General features: G+C 45.1%; 5 protein-coding genes across 5 annotated transcripts; 3 read left to right on the plus strand and 2 right to left on the minus strand.

Annotated features, from left to right (window-relative positions):
• Nucleotides 1-3,246: 3,246 nt before the first annotated feature.
• Nucleotides 3,247-4,126, minus strand: SERLADRAFT_440009 (uncharacterized protein; the record flags this gene model as incomplete). The annotated part of the gene is made up of 3 exons (XM_007320447.1): nucleotides 3,247-3,518; nucleotides 3,567-3,645; nucleotides 3,713-4,126. The coding sequence occupies 3 exons, from the start codon at nucleotides 4,124-4,126 to the stop codon at nucleotides 3,247-3,249; spliced, it is 765 nt and encodes a 254-aa protein (XP_007320509.1).
• Nucleotides 4,127-4,577: 451 nt separating this feature from the next.
• Nucleotides 4,578-6,848, plus strand: SERLADRAFT_416660 (uncharacterized protein; the record flags this gene model as incomplete). Its single annotated transcript, XM_007320448.1, has 10 exons — nucleotides 4,578-4,862; nucleotides 4,920-5,018; nucleotides 5,085-5,193; nucleotides 5,247-5,335; nucleotides 5,394-5,435; nucleotides 5,488-5,745; nucleotides 5,809-5,846; nucleotides 5,904-5,948; nucleotides 6,006-6,388; nucleotides 6,468-6,848. The coding sequence occupies 10 exons, from the start codon at nucleotides 4,578-4,580 to the stop codon at nucleotides 6,674-6,676; spliced, it is 1,557 nt and encodes a 518-aa protein (XP_007320510.1).
• A 310-nt stretch (nucleotides 6,849-7,158) lies between these two features.
• SERLADRAFT_440011 (uncharacterized protein) lies at nucleotides 7,159-9,323 on the minus strand (the record flags this gene model as incomplete). The annotated part of the gene is made up of 11 exons (XM_007320449.1): nucleotides 7,159-7,460; nucleotides 7,522-7,656; nucleotides 7,717-7,783; nucleotides 7,840-7,952; nucleotides 8,028-8,254; nucleotides 8,310-8,488; nucleotides 8,548-8,656; nucleotides 8,716-8,802; nucleotides 8,862-9,003; nucleotides 9,059-9,194; nucleotides 9,249-9,323. 11 exons carry the CDS (start codon nucleotides 9,321-9,323, stop codon nucleotides 7,159-7,161), a joined length of 1,572 nt encoding a protein of 523 aa, XP_007320511.1.
• A 4,475-nt stretch (nucleotides 9,324-13,798) lies between these two features.
• SERLADRAFT_472186 (uncharacterized protein) lies at nucleotides 13,799-14,833 on the plus strand (the record flags this gene model as incomplete). Its single annotated transcript, XM_007320450.1, has 1 exon — nucleotides 13,799-14,833. One exon carries the CDS (start codon nucleotides 13,901-13,903, stop codon nucleotides 14,738-14,740), a length of 840 nt encoding a protein of 279 aa, XP_007320512.1.
• A 1,331-nt stretch (nucleotides 14,834-16,164) lies between these two features.
• Nucleotides 16,165-16,987, plus strand: SERLADRAFT_472187 (uncharacterized protein; the record flags this gene model as incomplete). The annotated part of the gene is made up of 5 exons (XM_007320451.1): nucleotides 16,165-16,242; nucleotides 16,306-16,532; nucleotides 16,597-16,709; nucleotides 16,774-16,840; nucleotides 16,895-16,987. Coding segments are annotated over 5 exons (570 nt in total), but the record flags the coding sequence as incomplete, so codon positions are not given.
• Between the last annotated feature and the right edge of the window lie 1,014 nt (nucleotides 16,988-18,001).

Raw genomic sequence — 18,001 nt, forward strand, 5'->3', positions numbered from 1 at the left:
TTCCTTGGTAGTTGTTGTTTATTTGGATGCAAATGTGATAGCATGTTCCACTAATTTTGTAGTGCCGTCTTCTTTCTTTGTTGGCCATTTTTGTGAGAGTGTTGCTCCAAATCCTTTCTTTGATCCATCCGTTGTGACTACTAATTGCAGATCCCATCTTGGAGCTTTCAGCACTGGTTCTGACATTAACACTGTCTTCAGCGTTGCAAAAGCTTGCTCTTGTTTGATGCCCCATTTCTTGGTTATGTTATTTTCCATCAATACTCTCTTGTATGATCCTTTTTGCAGTTTTGTTCCTTTTGAGGTTACTGGTTTGATATTGCGTATAAGGTCTGATAAAGGCTGTGCTTTCCTTGCATAGTCTGCTATCAAAGGTCGGAAGTGTCCTGTAAGTCCTAGAAATCCTAGTACATTGTGTGCTGTTTTGGGTTTCGGCCAATCCAATATTGTTTTGACTTTGATCCTATCTGGTTTAATGCCTTCTTTTGATACAATAGTTCCTGCATAGTTAGCTTTGTTCATGAATAAAAATGTTTTACCCGGGTTCAATGATAACTTTCTCTCTTGACATCTCTGGAAGAACTTCCAAACAGTTTCTATTTTCTCTGCAAGGAAATCCCCAGCTGTTACAATACACCATATTTGGACCTTTAAATTTCATTCTCCACTTTAACTTTCTTCTGTAGTTTCCACACCCTGTGCCATGCAGCCCTTTCCATTTCATCAGGAAAAACACTTTGGCTATATAGGCTCTAATAGTACTATAGTTGCAAATATAGTTGTCATAGTGATCATAGCTGCAATACAAACCCCAACATCTATTCAGGAACAATGTGCTCTTATAGTACTCTTATAGTTGGCTATAGCCTCTTATAGCACTGATAGCACTTATAGCATATGGCTGACTATGTGAGCTATCAGAGAGCTGTGGCTGATTTTAAAAAATTAATCACACACAAGGTTTGAACTCTCAACCTGTTGGTCCGCTTTTTGCTGACCAATCAATCTACAGCCACATACCACACATTTATCCACTACACCATAAAGGCTTACAAAATATACTATACATATTGACCTTTAATGGACTTGTCATTTTTTTTACACATTGTCACAACTTATACTTGGATAAAGCATTGCTATAAATATGTACTATGGTCTTGACAGCTATATAGGCTATTAGAGCTATAAGAGCCATTATAATGCCTTGGCTAGCTATATAACATTATACATGTGTGCTCAAACTTATAGTACTATTAGAGCTATAATAGTATAAATAGTATTGCCTCTGCTATAGTACTATAAGAGCTATCGTAGTATCTTCTCTGTTATATAGTACTATTAGAGCTATAATAGCATAAATAGTATTGCCTCTGCTATATAGCCAAAGTGTTTTTCCTGATGTTTGTTCAAACTCCACCTTCTCACGCTGCGCTGCCTTTTTCCTTATTTTAGCTACAAGTCTCTCACACAGTGGAGCTGGTCACACGGTGTCATGCACCAAAGTTGATTGGTAGCATGGACAGGTGTCAATAACGAAGCGAATATTCAAAAGACTTGCCTTTGCGCCACACAGGCACAGTGCCACGTGGAATAGTATTTAATATTGCCTTTTTCGAACTTGTGGCTGATCAGCATCACCTCTATTAGGCAATCCAGTCACGCTTACCTTTGCTTTTCCATTCAGTACTTTCTGCATTTCGGCAAATTTTCGTGTTGCCACTGGCTACATATTGTGCCCTTGCTTTTGTTGTTCTCCCTTACTTTACTCAGCCCCACCATGGGACCCTTGCTCTCCTTTTTATTCTCACCTGACGGTCGTTTCTGGGTCCCCATTCTAATCCACTTTTCCGTCACCTCCACCCTCCTCCTCCTCATCTTATTTGCACCCCCACCATTTCTGATGTCACCACTTCCTATCCGCTTCCGTCGCCGATCCGTTGACTACCACGTGCCACTGCTGATATCAGCAAAGCCCCGGCGGCCGGTCCAAATAGGGCAACAGGTCCATCTTTATGACGTCGATCTACCATCATATACTATCAAAACATCGGTCGCTCGTCTTGCCTGGTTGGAGCGTGGGTGGGTAATTTTTGAGCTGGAGAAGGTTCATCCCCTTGCATCGCCCATGTTCATTGCTGTCCCATTCACTTGGGTACACTTATCATTTGTCCATCGTCTTCGCTACAGCTACACCTACCACACACTGCCTGGGACTCACTTGTTCCAAATTGGAACTACTCCCCTCCCTCCCTCATTTGACCAGGTGGTCCAATACAACCAGTCCATTGGTAAGGCCTTGGAACCGTCGGATTTGGACTAGGTGGTGGACCGGTGGCTCCAGTTTCTTTTTCTTCAGCAGAACATTCATTTACAGTGCGATTATTTTTGATTTTTGAATCATTTTTATGGACACATATTTTTTTAGAATGCCTGACTGACAATAAAGGAACTGTGCTGATACTGATAGTGTTTTGCCTTGCCCTTTTTTTTACTGCATCTTCCCATGACATCATGATTTTCCTGCTCTCTTTTTGCTATTGGACTTTACTTTATGGCTGTACAAACCTGTGACATTACTCACAGCATTTATTGTTCTATCCCTTTCTTTTCCTTTTTTTGACAATCTTATCCTGTACTACCTACGCAGGATTCGTCAGCGTACCTTCATATTCTTTCTCATTCTTTTTGCACAGCTATACTGTGCATAGCCTACTTTTCTTTTACTATATAAACCCCTGTATTTTACCTTGTAAAAACAACAAGAAGAACTCAAATCCAGACTTCTTCTCTACTCTCAAGTTCACTACTCTGCTACTTGTGATCCAGTGTGGTCACAACACTTCCCACTTCTACCACTGTCAACTGCTGTCATCGTCACTTCCCACTTTTGAAGTCATTGTCATCCCTTTCGATTAGAGTCCTTCTGAGCACTACAGTTTGTGCGTCAGGAGCCTGCTATCACTGGGAACCTCGTCATATTGTCGTTCCCAAACCTACCTTGTGCTACAATTAGCAAGGTAGTGCTCATCTATACTCATCACTAAGCCCCCTATCTTCTACAAATTCAACTATCCCTCCTCCTCAAAACCCAAACTCATACATCTCTGGGTTTTACTTTGAAGGATCTTTATACGTACCACCCCACGAACAACCAGACCACTCCACTGTTCTAGGAGGCAAAGCCCATAAACAAGTTCCGTGGAATCTGGGAGGATTGTGTGTTAGTTTTTTTTTGTGTGTGGTTTTCTAACTGCAGTTCTCATCATCAACACCGTCCATGGCCTGATGATGTAGGGGACTTCCCATGAAGAGCAACGGCACTAGCCTTTCCTGTTCATGCTGCTGAATGCCCCGAGCCATAGCATCATGATCAGCACGCATCGGAAACAACAGAGTCACGGCTTGAGAGTCGATGTACTGGCCCTTGGACCCTGTCACTGGTTTAGCGTTATATTTCGGCGACGTTTCCCAGAATGCATGCAACCAATCCCACCACTTGAAGTCCTTTCGGATTTTCTCTGATAAATATTTTAATGAGGTATATTTCAATATATCTACAGACTTACGAAAAGAATTATCAAAACCCTGCGATGCTTCCTCCGATGGTATACCCTGACCAGTCTTCAAGAGACCTCGTACAAGTGCCTTATATTTATCACCCAATCTATATAGTTTGGTCAATAAAATAATAGACAACATATAAGCAAAATACATGCATTGCTAATCGATTCTGTACAGAAACACCAAACTTCTTGCGGTGGTGATCAACAGCAACATGCATCATTTCTTGAGAGTCATTCTTGAAGACGTGCTTTGCAATCCATTCATGGATATATTCCTTCACTTTTTTGGTGTCCTTGACGACTGGCCTCCCTTCATCCTTGGCTACAGACCTAGAGTCCGAAAAAAGCATCTGACGGCATCTCAGATGCTTCTCTAGCCATTCTATCAACCGATGTATACAAGAATCCGTCCAGGAGATGTAAGGGAGAGCAGGTTTACCTTGTGTGTTGATTTGTTCTGATGGGTCCGTGAAACAGCTGGTAAAAGTCTTTGAAGACCCATCGTCAACTTGGTCAAGGTCCTGTTCATTCTCGTTGTCACGATCTGTCCTTTCGTGAGACATGCTGCAATGCCAGGTGAGGCATTGTTGAATAGAGTAACTCCCCCGTACCCCAGTGAACTTCTAGCGCCGATTGAAGATCTGATCTCCACTTCAAATAAATATTAGTATTTTCTGTTATTTTCGATGAAAGCCGGTTTTATCCTTAGGTAACTAGAATTGCAGATCGATGGCTTTGCTTGAAAACAGCCGAATTTAGGCGACAGACCCTGTCGCGCTTAGCCTTTTACTCTGAACGATGCTAATAGATTGACGAGGACCTCAACGTTATGTCGCACTTGACTAGGTTTGATCGAAGGGCCATAGTATATTCGGGACCGAATAAGCTTAACATACAAACCAAGTTAGTGACAGAACGTGTTGGCTACTCATGCGTACCAATCGTGGCTTTCCCGACCCCTGTGATTTAAATGAGTAGACAGCATCCATGTCCATGTAGGTGCTACATTAGTACATGGCCTGCATGATGTCGTCCCTGCGCTTTCTGTACAACTCCATTGTGTTATCTCTCGTTCCCAAGAGCTTAGCAAGTGTGAACTTTACTTTGGGTTCTGTGCTTATCTCTGCGGGCGTTCTTGCTGTCTGGTATTCACAGCTCAAGAAATCTGATGGTTTTTATCCCCTTTACAGTATCCCTTTCATTGGATCATGCTCTTTCTTTGTGAATCGTGAAAAGTTCCTCGACATGGCTACGAAGGCCAGCCTCTCTGGCAAGACACCCAAGTTCAGCGTTTTTGGTGTAAATATATCTTTTATTTGGAATTCACTCCGCTAAATCTGCGATTATTACCTTTAGCACACTGTCGTAATTCCTACAGGAGAACAAGCTCGAAAGCTCTTCTTTTTCTCCCGAACTCTCGATAACGGTGAAGGTTTCCAAATACTTACCGGTCATGTCAGTGTCTTCACAGAGCATTCTTAACTCTTGCTGTCGCACGTACCCTACTCATTATGGTCACAGGCTCCTAGAATTGAAGAAGTAATGGAAAACAGACCAGCTAACCAGAAACGCTTCGCTTTATTCATAAGACGAACACATTCGCTTCTACACCGGGATCGACTGGAAAAATGTCAGTCAGTATATTGATACTCAAATATTACTGCTAATTTCTTGTCCGTACAGTGATTCCCGAGCTTTTCTCCGACCTTAATACCCATATGAATTCATGGCCAAAAAACGACCAAGTTGATCCATTCGCCAACTCCTTCGGTGTATGAAACAGGGGCCATTCTTACTTTACCGTTAGCTAACTGTTTTGTTTCATTACAGCTGATGTTTCACATGACGATGCGTAGCCAATGCGCCAGAGAGGTAAGTATGTTGATAATCTATATGCGTTCTGCGTTTGAAACAATACTTCCAGTTCGCTGATGATCTCTCTACTTTGCACGGCATGGGCGAGCTTTTGAGGTTCTGGAACTCGGAGCAAGAATTCAGCTTCAATAATGCTTTTACTTCCTGGGCCCCTGGGAGCGTTGTACAGAAGCGGAAAAAAGCTATCGGCGATCTTTATGGTATCCTCACAGACATCATCAAAAAGCGCGGAGACGAAGGAAGGTGTGAAAACGATGCGTTTCAATTTATGCTCGACCAGGGTGATACCATTGATGACATATTTCCAGTAAGTTAGCCAACAATTACAGGTGTCTTGTGTTGGAACCAAATGTCTTATTATGTTCTCAAGTACATGTTGTGGATTGTCTTCATTGGTACCGCTCCCTCGTGGGTTGTCTCGTATTTTTGGCCGCTTTTCGTCTTACGCAAGTTTATTTTTTCCAGTGCCATAGTGGCTAATTGGGTACTGATGTTCCTCAAAACTCATCCGTAACTTTCTCCCTAGTTTCATTGTATTCAATAACATTAATATGCGCTTATATACAGCGAATGGGACACAAAGGTGCGCAATGAGCTCCAGTCTCTTTGCGGGGAACATTGTCCGGACCTTGCACTCCCCGCACACGTTCGCTTCGCGCAGATACCATTGGATGCATGGGAGGGCTCGACTCCTGTCATGGAGGCTGTGATTACGGAGACAGTTCGAATAGTATCAACTGAGCCTGCTTTCCGCAGGAACATTGGTGGAGATGTTGAGCTGAATGGACTCAAAGTTGAGCGTGGCGAGTTCTTGATGTATCCATTCGGGATCGAGCAAATGAACAAGGACAATTATCCTAATCCTTCAACATGGAATCCTGCACGATGGGCTGACCCTGCTAAATTCGAGCACGATAGGTCACAAGGGAAGTTTTTAGGTTGGGGCATTGGTGAGTGAACGTCACCGCTAAATCTCTCATCATGGAACTAACCCATCTCGCTGCGTTGCTCCATTCCTCCTTAACTCAGGTATGCACCCCTGCCTCGGCATGCGAATCGCCAAGCTCTACATCAAGTTCACTGTAGCTCTATTCATTCACAACTTCGAATACAGCCGCGTTGATAGAAGTGGCAAGGTGTACCATGATGTTCCGGTTCCAAATCTCAGCGACACCCATTGTTTATTGCCGAAGGGGAAAGGTCACTTTTTACATATCAAACGCAAATCAGAGTCTTAGGGATGAAGTGATGTTGGAATTTGGTATAATGTTTTTACGAGGCTGAGATAGTGTTTATGCCATTCTCTGGGTTGTTCTACTTACGGTGATGTTTGGTTTCGGCAGGTACGATAGTCTAAACATCTACCCCACTTACAACCCGGATACGAAATGTAATGTTTGCTCTGAATCCTGATACTGTTCTGGTTGGTAGGTTTCGACCGTATGATTTAGACGTCTGCAAAATGACCAAGTAGAAACTGATCGAAGACATAATACTGGAGTGGGTGCCTACACGAGGCGATAGACATGAACATTTCACCTTTGTGCGCTGGTAATGTTTGGTGCGGTACATCGGGGCTATTGCACCCATCACGTTGAGTGTGACTAGACATAAAACTGGCACCATGGACTCATATGTCACTATAGTATTGTTGTGATTATAATTAAACATCGACTCGTTGAAAGATAGCCCTAGCGACCAGAACAACTCCGTAGACTCATCACGATCTCTTAGTGAGCTTAAGAGAGACTTCGCCCAAACATAATGTAACTGTATTCTTCCCAGTCAAGACCCGTTGTCGCCATTGTTCCAATGTTTCATTGTTTAGCAAGTTAACTTCCACCTTCCAGGTGCGAAGTAGCATGACCAAGAAGCAAATGCTCTCGACGATCGAAAATCTGTCTCCAATGCACACACGAGGTCCATGGCCAAATCCAACGAACGCATCGGTGTTGACAGTACTGTCTTCCCAACGAGATGGTTCGAATATTTCTGGATCAGGGAAATAACGAGGATTATAATCTGGATAAAAAGAGTACAGTCAAGCGGCCTCCTATATCAGACGCGAGGCTGAGAAACGTACGTATGCCAATAACATCGATGCAAGTAAGCGTGCCTTTCTTGATTATCACATCCCGCACCTTTTTGCCTCTGTCTCGATCTGTAATCGAAAGTACAGCATCTTGCATGGCTTCCCTCAAGATAACGGAGGCAGGCGCTAAGGTCAACAGGCGACTCTTCAGCAATCTGTTACGAGTAGAAAGATTCAAAACCTTACGATATAGCCTCATGGCCTCTGTGAAACAATTTCGGGTGTGGGTGAAAGAATCAAAATCCTCGAAAGCCTACCAAAATAGTGTCAGCGAAAACAAATGCAGATACAGTGCGTGAATCGTCTTACCGGCTCACGACCGTCAGGTAAAACTCGCGTAATTTCTTGATAAACTCGTTCTTGCTCATCCTGGTGAAGACTAAGCATTGCCAAAGTTGCACTCAATGCTCGAGCTGTCGTTTCTGCAAACGAGTAAGGTTTGTCGCGATAACTCGCTCAGTACATTCTAGGGCAGACACAAGCAAGAATTGACTTACCGTGACCCGCGAAGAGCATAGTGAACGTATTTCCGACAACTTCACGTTCACTGAGTGCAAACCTGCCGTCGTCTTCGCCGGCCCTAACGAGAGTATTGAAGACTGCACTCATTCCAAGCCCATTGTCGTTATCCATTGTTCCATTAATCATCTGCTCTCGGCGCAGAGCGACCTGTGACTTGGAAAACGAGGTGAGCCTGTTGAAAGCATAGTCTACTCGACGGAGCCTGTGAATTGGATATATAAGCAAGTGCTCTGTTGGTGAAGGATGGGTGGACGAACATCTTAGAAGGTAAAGAATACGCCCATCTAGGGGCCAGGAGCCGGATAGGAATAGAATTGAGCGCAATGTCGAAACATTCTCGGATAGTTTTCTCTCCTCCTGACGCAGCAGTGGGAAGTGGGTCAGACCAAGTGAAGCGAAAGTCGTATGCACAAGACGAGACGACCATGAGAGCAAACTGGCAATGCAAAGAGTAGTCAGATATCTCGATAGTACACAAATACAAGAAAATCTTACCCTAGCGGTCAGAGTAGTAACATCAGCCACAGGAGCATCCTTCCACTCTCCTTCACATGTGGCCATTTCATGAAATATTCTGATACTTTCATTCCACACCATATTGTATCTGGAATTCGGTGTAGGTCGTAAGAGAATTCTGAAAAATAAGGACGGAATAGGACGTACAGTTTAGGTGAGAAGGCTGGATTGAGAATTCTTCGATGTTTTTTCCATCCTTCCCTCTGCAGACTGGCGACGTTCTCGCCGAATAAGCTGGAGAATACGAGTGATCAATTCAATGGGTAGAATAAATACTCAAACATGCGACGCACTACACGCCAGGGCTATCTGTCAATTTATCGAAAGCGTCCGTGCGTCCTATAATTTGACGCATCATCTCTACGGATGACACGAATATTGTTGCGGGTCCTTGAAGCCATGGGACAATGGAAATAATGTCATACTTCGGGTATACTAATCAGGAGGCCAGATTAGCACAATGATAAATATACATCTGGGGCAGACTGACATCCATTGAATTTCATCGACCAAAAGAAGTTGCTCCCGGGATTGAAGAGCAATGGATTGAGACTTGTTGGGATGACGAAACCCCATCCAGATATCGGCGTGAACGCACAACGAAGTCCTGGAAGATGGTCCACCGCCTGAAGAAGAGAAGTTAGAACTAGACTAATGATCAAGAACGTCGACACACATACTTTGAGGCCTGAGCGCAGCTTAGCGAGCCGCGAGACGATGAAGACAGTCACCAGAGCAATCAGAACGCGCAGCATGTTGGTAGGTCGTAGTCCGGATGTGGGACCGCAAAGTACTTTTATACGACATGTAGCGGAGTCTGTGAACCGAATATATTCGGTTCAACGTAAGATAAACTTGAAGACAAACATAGTTTACAGTAAGCCCATGCTGTCCAAGGCACAATGTCTTTACCATGAACGACGAAGCTCTACTACAGACTCCAGTGGCCACTCACAGTAGCTGTACTGTCCAAGGCACAATGTCTTTACCATGAACGACGAAGCTCTACTACAGACTCCAGTGACCACTCACAGTAGCTGTATGATATTTTAGATTCTTCTGTAAGTAACGGTTAAACCGCGATCTTAGGCCGCCGGTAAGTAATGTAGCATCCAAGGTGCAGTCGGCGAAACCCGAGACGCTGGCTCTACCATCGGAAACTCCCCTACCTGCGTTTCCTCACTGCCTTTAAATTACTATGACATGTCGGACTGGGAGATGCGTAGACGCGACAACGTGCAGCCCACGCACGAGTATATACGAACCACACTAATTTTAAAGCGAATTACCGTCCCGCTGGCAAGATTTACTTCAGATCAAACGGCGACACTGTACCCTTCAAGTCGCTTCAAGTTGTACTCAGTACGTACGTACGGCAACCGAATTTCAACTAGAGCCTCTAAGCCGAAAAAGTTTATTATGGATCCCATCATAGTGCAAGTTAAAGTCCTGGGCCTTGATGAGATAGGCTGACTCTCAAGCTTGGACTGTCCTACTTCCACAATTATAACGCCATCTCTTAAAGCATGTCGTTTCAAGGCCTAATCACTCTCTTTCGTCAGCGAGTCGCAGCAGAACCTACCGCAATTGCTGTTCAGGACCAATATTTCACTCTTACATATTCAGAATTGGAGCGATGGTCAAACAATCTTAGCCACGAGATCTTTTTCCGCCTGAAAAATACCACAGGATCCAGCACAGTTGCAATCTGTATACCCCGTTCTGCCCTCTTCGTAGTTTCTGTCCTGGCTGTTGTCAAGACTGGTTTATCATATCTCCCTCTTGATCCCTCCGCTCCTCCAGCTAGACTCGACGATCAGGTCTTACAATCTGATGCCCGTCTTCTTCTTACCGGGTCCGGACATCAAGTGGCATCACTTGGCCGTGCCATTCCGTTCGACATAGTACCTTTCGTGGAACGCACTTGTATCTTTGGCCATACCGAACTTCCTTCATCCTGCCTGAATCCGCAAAACGGTACACTGGTCATATTCTTTACATCTGGCAGCACGGGACGTCCCAAGGGAGTGCTGATTCAACATGTGAGCATTCCAGTAACCGTACAACTATTCTGCCGCTCATTTTAATCGAAGGTTGGGATGACGAACATGGTCAAAGGCCGTCTTATGGAGATACAGCCGGGAGATCGTGTAGCCATGGTCAACAATATCACGTTCGACGTCTCTTCACTTGACATCTGGGGCACTCTTTGTCACGGCGGAACCCTATTTGTTTTGACTGCGCACCTTGCAGATACTGAAGCCGTCGTCGCTTTCTTCGTAGAGAACTCGATTACGAAAGCATTCCTACCGACCGCGGTTTTTCATCATATTATCAGTGATGTATCCAACGCAGTTTCTCTCAGTAAAACACTTGACCTGTTAGTCGTTGGTGGCGAGAAACTCCAAACAGCTCCTGTCAAAAATTTCTTCCGTCATGCACCAACTACTAGACTGGTTAATCTTTATGGCCCTACCGAAGCTACCGTTTATATCACAACTTTTGAGATACCTACAGGCAACTTTGATTACGACGATTCGTTCTCCCGTCCAATACCTATAGGTCGTTGTCTTCCCAACACAACCGTTTACCTTTTGGATGATAAACTTCGTCCTGTGGAACTTGGCCATCCAGGTGAAATATGTATCGGCGGCGCTGGCCTTGCTGCGGGCTATCTTGGTCAACCCGATATTACTTCCAGCAAATTCGGTACGTCTGCTTCACATTTCACAACTACCAAATTCAAATTTATGTCTTATATCCACAGTCACGGTCAATAATCTCGAAGGAGATGGTTCTTTGACTCGAGTCTATCGTACAGGAGACATTGGCCGATTTATTCCATCCGTAGATGGTCATCTACTGGAATTCGTAGGACGAAATGATAATCAAGTTAAGATTCGTGGACAAAGGCTAGAGCCCGGAGAGATTGAGGCTGTCTTGTGTGCTGGATCAGATGGGATAGACCAAGCCGCTGTTGTCGTAACCGCAGATGACCAACTTATAGCCTATGTAGTCCAAAAGGATGATGTTAGCCTTACAGATCCCTCTGGACATCGGGAGCAGGCCAGCGACAGTGTGAGACTCAGGGAGGCTTTTTATCATCAACATTTCGAGAACATAGACCCGGCATTGGTTGGAGCCGATTTTACTGGCTGGGTGAAAACTTCCACTTGAAATAATCCGCCATCACCCCATTCTGACTTTGAACCATCTATTTTCTTTGATACAGGTTAGTATGTACGATGGAGTACCTATACGTCGATCAGAAATGCAGGATTGGCTCTCAGATACTTTGCAGAGTATTCCTGTGAAGCAGAGTGACTCGGTTCTGGAAATCGGGTGTGGAACTGGTATGATATTGTTTTCTCTCGAATCACGTTGCCAGGAATACTGCGCGATGGATATGCTGGGTTCAGCACTGGATTATGTAAAGGCGCGTCTCGTCGAGCGAGGTCTACAAGAGAAGGTCACACTCTTTCAAGGAGTGGCCGACGAACTTGGCCGACTCCTTCCCAGCGAGAAGCGCTTCGATCTGATCATTCTGAACAGCGTCGTTCAATATTTTCCCTCTTCGGAGTATCTCCACACCGTGCTCAAACTATGTACCGATAAGCTCCAGGATGGCGGACGCATCTTCCTTGGAGATATTCGCAATCTTGGTGTAGACAAGCATCACGACTTGGCTCGCGTACTGCACTGTGATCCAGATCCTGATTTGCCGACTTCGGAGATTCATGACAGGCTCGATCAGTGGCAGCGTCGGCAAATGGAACTCAAGGTCAATCCGTCGTTCTTCTTCGGGCTTCAAAACCAGCCTGGCAATCGTATTTCCCATGTCGAAATTGTACCCAAGATGATGTCGGCCCGTAACGAACTCAGTCAGTTCCGTTACCAGGTAGTTCTTCACGTTGGCACCTCACCCGAGTTGGTGAAATCCGATCGATGGTTGGGATATACGACTGCTTCGCAGTTGCGGGAGTTATTGTCCTCTGGTCAGGATATTGTGGCGATTCGAGGCATCCCAAACTCTCTTGTAGCCGTTGAACAGGGGGCTCTACAGCTTATGTCGTCTTCTCCATCGCCACCCACAGCATCTGAACTTGTTTCCGCGGCCACTGCTTTGGACTCGTGTGTCAATGCTCTGTCACCAAAAGATATCGCCAAACTGTCTACAAGTCTTGGCTATCAAGTTGACATCAGCATCAAGTCTCTAGGCATCGACCAGTCCATGGCAGCTGTATTTTCGCGTGGTTCGTCGCCTGTCAAAGGCGATTTCAGCGCTATTGAAACTGATGAACGACTCACCAATTGCCCTACGAAGTCTGTCGAAGCTCATCATGCTCGTGACTTGACCGTCAAGCTGCACGATCGTTGTCGCGAGAAGCTCCCATCATACATGGTACCTCATCGTATCATCATCAAAGCTAGCTTACCTCTCACCGGAAATGGCAAAGTGGATCGAAGGATGCTTGCAGAATCCAGTATGTGGGCTGAGAGCCTGCCCCTTGGAGCACAGTCCGAATCGTATCATCCTGAAAACGATACTCAAGCCCGAGTTCAAGAGTGTATTGCTGAAGTCTTACATGAAGAACCTCTGAAGGTAGTTATTCCTAAAATTCAACGCCTTTCTTCATAATGTCCTCACTATTGTTTTTCCTCACTACCATAGATCCCTCTTCGAACCGACTTCATCTCCTTGGGCCTCCATTCGTTCCGCGCACCCGAGCTATTGAACACACTCCGCGCTCAATTTTCGATTCCGGACTTACCGTTCAGAGTCATATTCCAACATCCTACGGTCACAGCTTTGGGCCGCTTCTTGGAAGACCAGATCCAATCGACTTCGAGCAAGCCCGAGACAACAGCTTTGTCAGAACGCCGTGAAGTACCATATGACCGTGATGCTTTGCAGCAAGTTTTAGAGCATCGCGGGTTAACGCCCGACGATGTGGAGGATGTCTACGAGACTACTCTTTCGCAGAGATTACTTTTGATGGGCCAGTCTCGTCGCAGTTTCATGATGCACCAAGTGGTGACGGCACGCACGGACATCGATACCTTTATAGGCGCCCTCGAAATAGTAATTTCGCGGCATACTGCTCTACGCTCCACTATCTTCGATGAACTTCGGCGCCAGGTCGTCTTCCGTTACCACCAGAAGCTTCGGGATGAAATGGTGCATATCTACCCTGCTGAGGACGCTCAGTCTCTAGAAAGCATCATTAGAGACGACACGCGCTACGCATTAGCAGTTCCTGGCACTTTGATCAAGTTCGAACTATTCCGCACCGAACCACCTACCTTACTCATTATTGCTCATCATGCTATTATGGATGCTTGGAGCAGAGAATGTCTCTTGGCAGAGATCGACAGTGCTATTTCAAGACAGCAGCTCCCTGAGCCCGTCCCATTCCGAAATTACGTGGACTACATAATTGCGGAAGGAAATCATGAATCTGATATTGCTTGGCATGTTGATCGAATCCGTACTGCAGACATTATCGGTTTTCCCCAGTGTGAAAAGTCGACATTTACCAGTAGTTCTTGCCTTGGCCCCGACTTTTTGCGAGTCGAGCAGCTTTCTGGTATGGCGAAAGTCACTCAAACATACGGTATCAAATCATCGACACTTTCAAAGGTTGCCTTTGCGTTGGTAAAGCGACACGAATCGAAACGTGATGTAGTGCTCATCCCACAGGCAGAAGCGTGTCGAAGTCTACCCGTCAAGGGAATTACAGAGATGTGTGCTCCAACATACAACATCGCCATCGACCGCGTCGATTTCCTCTCAACCGATACAGTACTCGAGCTACTGCGCCGTACCCAATACAATCAAGACAAGATGACTGATATTTCTGCTGTCAACTACGAAGCGGTATTATCTGCCATTGAACAAGACATGACCCCATTTTCTACCTCCAGCTACAACTTCTCTTCGATAGAAGGAAATCCACCCTACAGGGCTATACAACCTGGACCGGCAGGAGCAGAGAATGATATTGGTATAGAATGGACGACTATTGTGGAGGGAGAAGTAGTCAAGGTTAGAGTAGACTGTGACCCCATTTTCTCTGATCGTGTTCCAGCCTATGTCGACCAGTTCTTCGTGGCTGTTCGTTGGCTGGTAACTAATATTCAAGCCAGAAGTTTGGAGGGGTTGGAACTATAGGAAGAGACTTGGATTTTCTCGAGATAACAGATTATATGATTAGGTGTGTACATGTACATAGATAGCGATGCACGAGACTCGGTCTGCTTGAATCACTGGCTTACTCGCATGTGGAAGCATTACATTACGGTGTCGAAGTCGGCTTGAGCCGGGCCTAAGCGCATTGAGGGCACTGCCACATCGATCACTCAATCTCAGGATCTCAGACCAGCGAGTAGTTAGTTATTCGGGCGAAGGTCAGGCCCATCTGCAAAGTGGTCGAACTCGCTTGATAGTTTTATGGCTAAGCGCAATTCAGAACTCTGAGCTAATCCTCTTTGGGTTTCCAAAACTTGCCCCAAGAACAATGCGAGTAAATACTTACTTGGGCCTGGTATATGGCGGAGTTTTACGTAGTTCAGCCAGTTCGACTGCACCTTCGGGACCTCCATAAAATCATTTCGAGTGCTTTCGAGTGTATGTACCAGTACACAGGATGCTACATCTAACTCTTATTGTCGCAGCATTGGTTATATTTGCCTTTTCGCGAGCCTTCAAGTTTCTAAATGGTCTCCAGGTCGGCTTTTTCTCGTTGTTTTCTGTATGTCGAAAATCTGATGATGTTCGACATAGGCGGTGGGACATTCCTCTGGATTCCGATGTGCTCTCTCCCCCTTCTCTAGCTTGAGTATGGTCCTGCCAACTAGGCTAAACTCCTTCTTTACCAACGTCGGCATTAATTTTGTATGGGATCTCCAACGTTCAGAGAACCGTAAGTCAGTGCTAGTTGATCGTCACTGTATAGATGGGTAACTCGTTTCAAGTGATGACGAAGGGCCAAGACATCATATCCGTCGTTCCATGGCTACTAGGACCTCCCACCATTTATGTTTCATCTGTCGAACTGATGCGGCAGGTTCTTAGACATACAGACAACTTCGATAAGCAAGAGCTCGAGCTTGGCAGCCAGTACGGCCATTATTTTCATCTCGGTTTAATCCATTTCGTGCTGATAATCTTATTAGATTACTTGGTGAGAACATTGTTTCCACCCAAAAGGAGAAATGGAAGGTGCATCGCAAGATTGTCCATCCTGCCTTTTCCCAGAAGTTGTACGTCGACTCTATCCGACATAGTACTTTAACGTTTCATTATATAGTCATTTCTAGGAGCGCTCTCGTATGGAAAGAAGGAATTCGCAATTATTATGAAATGTTATCCTCTAAGGGATGGGACACTCAGAGTACGGTTACCCCTTCTGTAATCAACGATCTGACATCAAAGGTTGGTCTACGATGTGAGGAGTCGTTTTTGATCCTGATTACTTTCCTACCCCTCTCTTCTCTTTAGTTTACTTTCAGTGTCATATCTTCTTGCGTTTTTGGCCTCCCTATCACGTGGTCAGAATCCAAGGCTACATCGGAGAAGGAAATGTCACTACAAGAATGCGTGATGATCATGGCTAGCAACATCTCCCTACGCATGCTAACACCTAGATGGGCATACTTGCTCCCTATTGAACGGTCAGTTTAGTTTATCTTAAATTTACTAGTTCTAAAGCGATGAATTTCACGAATGTTTATTAGACTCAGACGGGTGGAAGCTGGATTCACCAATATATTTGCCTTCATGAAATCTCAGGTTGCATATCGCCTAGACAGCATAAGAAAAAACGAAATGGTAGAAGATGACGATCTGGGTACAAACACAGTCTTCAATAATATAGTGAAAGCCAGCGTCGATGGTGGCAAATTTACGCTGAATGAAGGTGAAGTGATAGGAAATACATTTGTGATGCTATTTGCTGGCCATGGTGAGTTATCGGCCACGGCCACTGTTAAATTCGGACAGCTTGAGGTACACGGCGATTTCCACAGAAACGTCGTCACGGACGCTGACGGCAGCTTTGGCGCTGTTGGGCTTGTACCAAGATAAGCAGGAACAAGCCTTATTTGAAATTGAGCGAGTGCTGCCTGGCCGTCGAGAGCCGGTACGTCATGTTATACTTTCGGTCATTCAGATGATCGCAGTTTAACCCCGCGTCGTTCTCACAGATTATCCAAGATTTCGAGTCCTTTAAGTATATATTGAATATCATTCAAGAAACGATGAGGCTATATCGTGCGCTTTCTATTGTAGAAAACGATAATCAGTCTCTCACGCTGCGGCCTTTAGCACCCATTCCACTTGTGGTCCGAGAGGCTATCCAGGATACCCTACTAACCATCACAGATCCCACGACTGGGCAGAAAGTGCGCGATGTCGTTATCAAGAAAGGTACACTGGCTTGCATCAACATACTCAGGATCCGTACGTCTTACGTCCAGTTGCTGAACTGTTTAAAGTCAACTTCTTTGCCTTTTGTTATAGATCACGACCCACGGTATTTCCCTGACCCTGAAGAATTCGAACCTTCTCGTTGGAACGATGATACGGCCGCCCATGATGCGTTTCTTGGATTTAGTCATGGGACTCGTGCGTGTATCGGCCGCAAATTCGCTTTGGCGGAGATGATATGCTTCCTAGTTATGTTGCTCCGCGATTGGCGGGTGGATGTTGAGTTTGAGAGTGATGAGTCGCCTGAACAGTGGCGTAATAGGGTCTTGACTTCAAAAGCGCACGCTGCCCATGGTCTGGGCCCTGTTGCTTTAAGACTTACCAGGAGAAAGTAATATTTATTCTCGTCATTACCCGTATCCAATTGACTCCAAATCATAATCTGGTGGATATTATTGTTAGACGGCCATTGCCACCGCGGTACTAGATATGCTCTTGGATGTTCACAGAAGCAAGTACAGTCATACAAGTAGCTAAGAGATCATCAGAGCTAGAATAGAATGGGACAAATCTATCTGTGAGAGGTTGATGTGAATGGCTCACTTGTAGCGACTAGGGCAGATCTGACACCAATTTTTGAAAGTGTGAAATTTGAGGTAAATATGGCAAGATTTGGCCAGATCATGAAAACATCAATGGATAAACCACAGTGCGAACTGGCTCTATGGATATTGAGCAAAGTTGAGTGAAATCATTATTGTATTAAAAAAGAAAGAGCGTCTTTTGAAAAATGGATTGGCCTCATAGATATCGGGTAGATTTACTTCAGTCCAATACAATGGTGGCATGCAGGGACCCGCCTCTTTGCATACTTCATTTCCTTAGTTGTTCTGTTTAGGGATGCCAAAGTTCAGTTCAGTTCAGTTCAGTTCAGAGGCATTTTGTTCTGAATGCCGAACCGAACCAAGTAGATTCAGGGGTGAACAGAACAGAACCAGAACAAAA

Source organism: Serpula lacrymans (genome assembly GCF_000218685.1).
Source record: "Serpula lacrymans var. lacrymans S7.9 unplaced genomic scaffold SERLAscaffold_9, whole genome shotgun sequence".
Classification (NCBI taxonomy): domain Eukaryota; kingdom Fungi; phylum Basidiomycota; class Agaricomycetes; order Boletales; family Serpulaceae; genus Serpula; species Serpula lacrymans.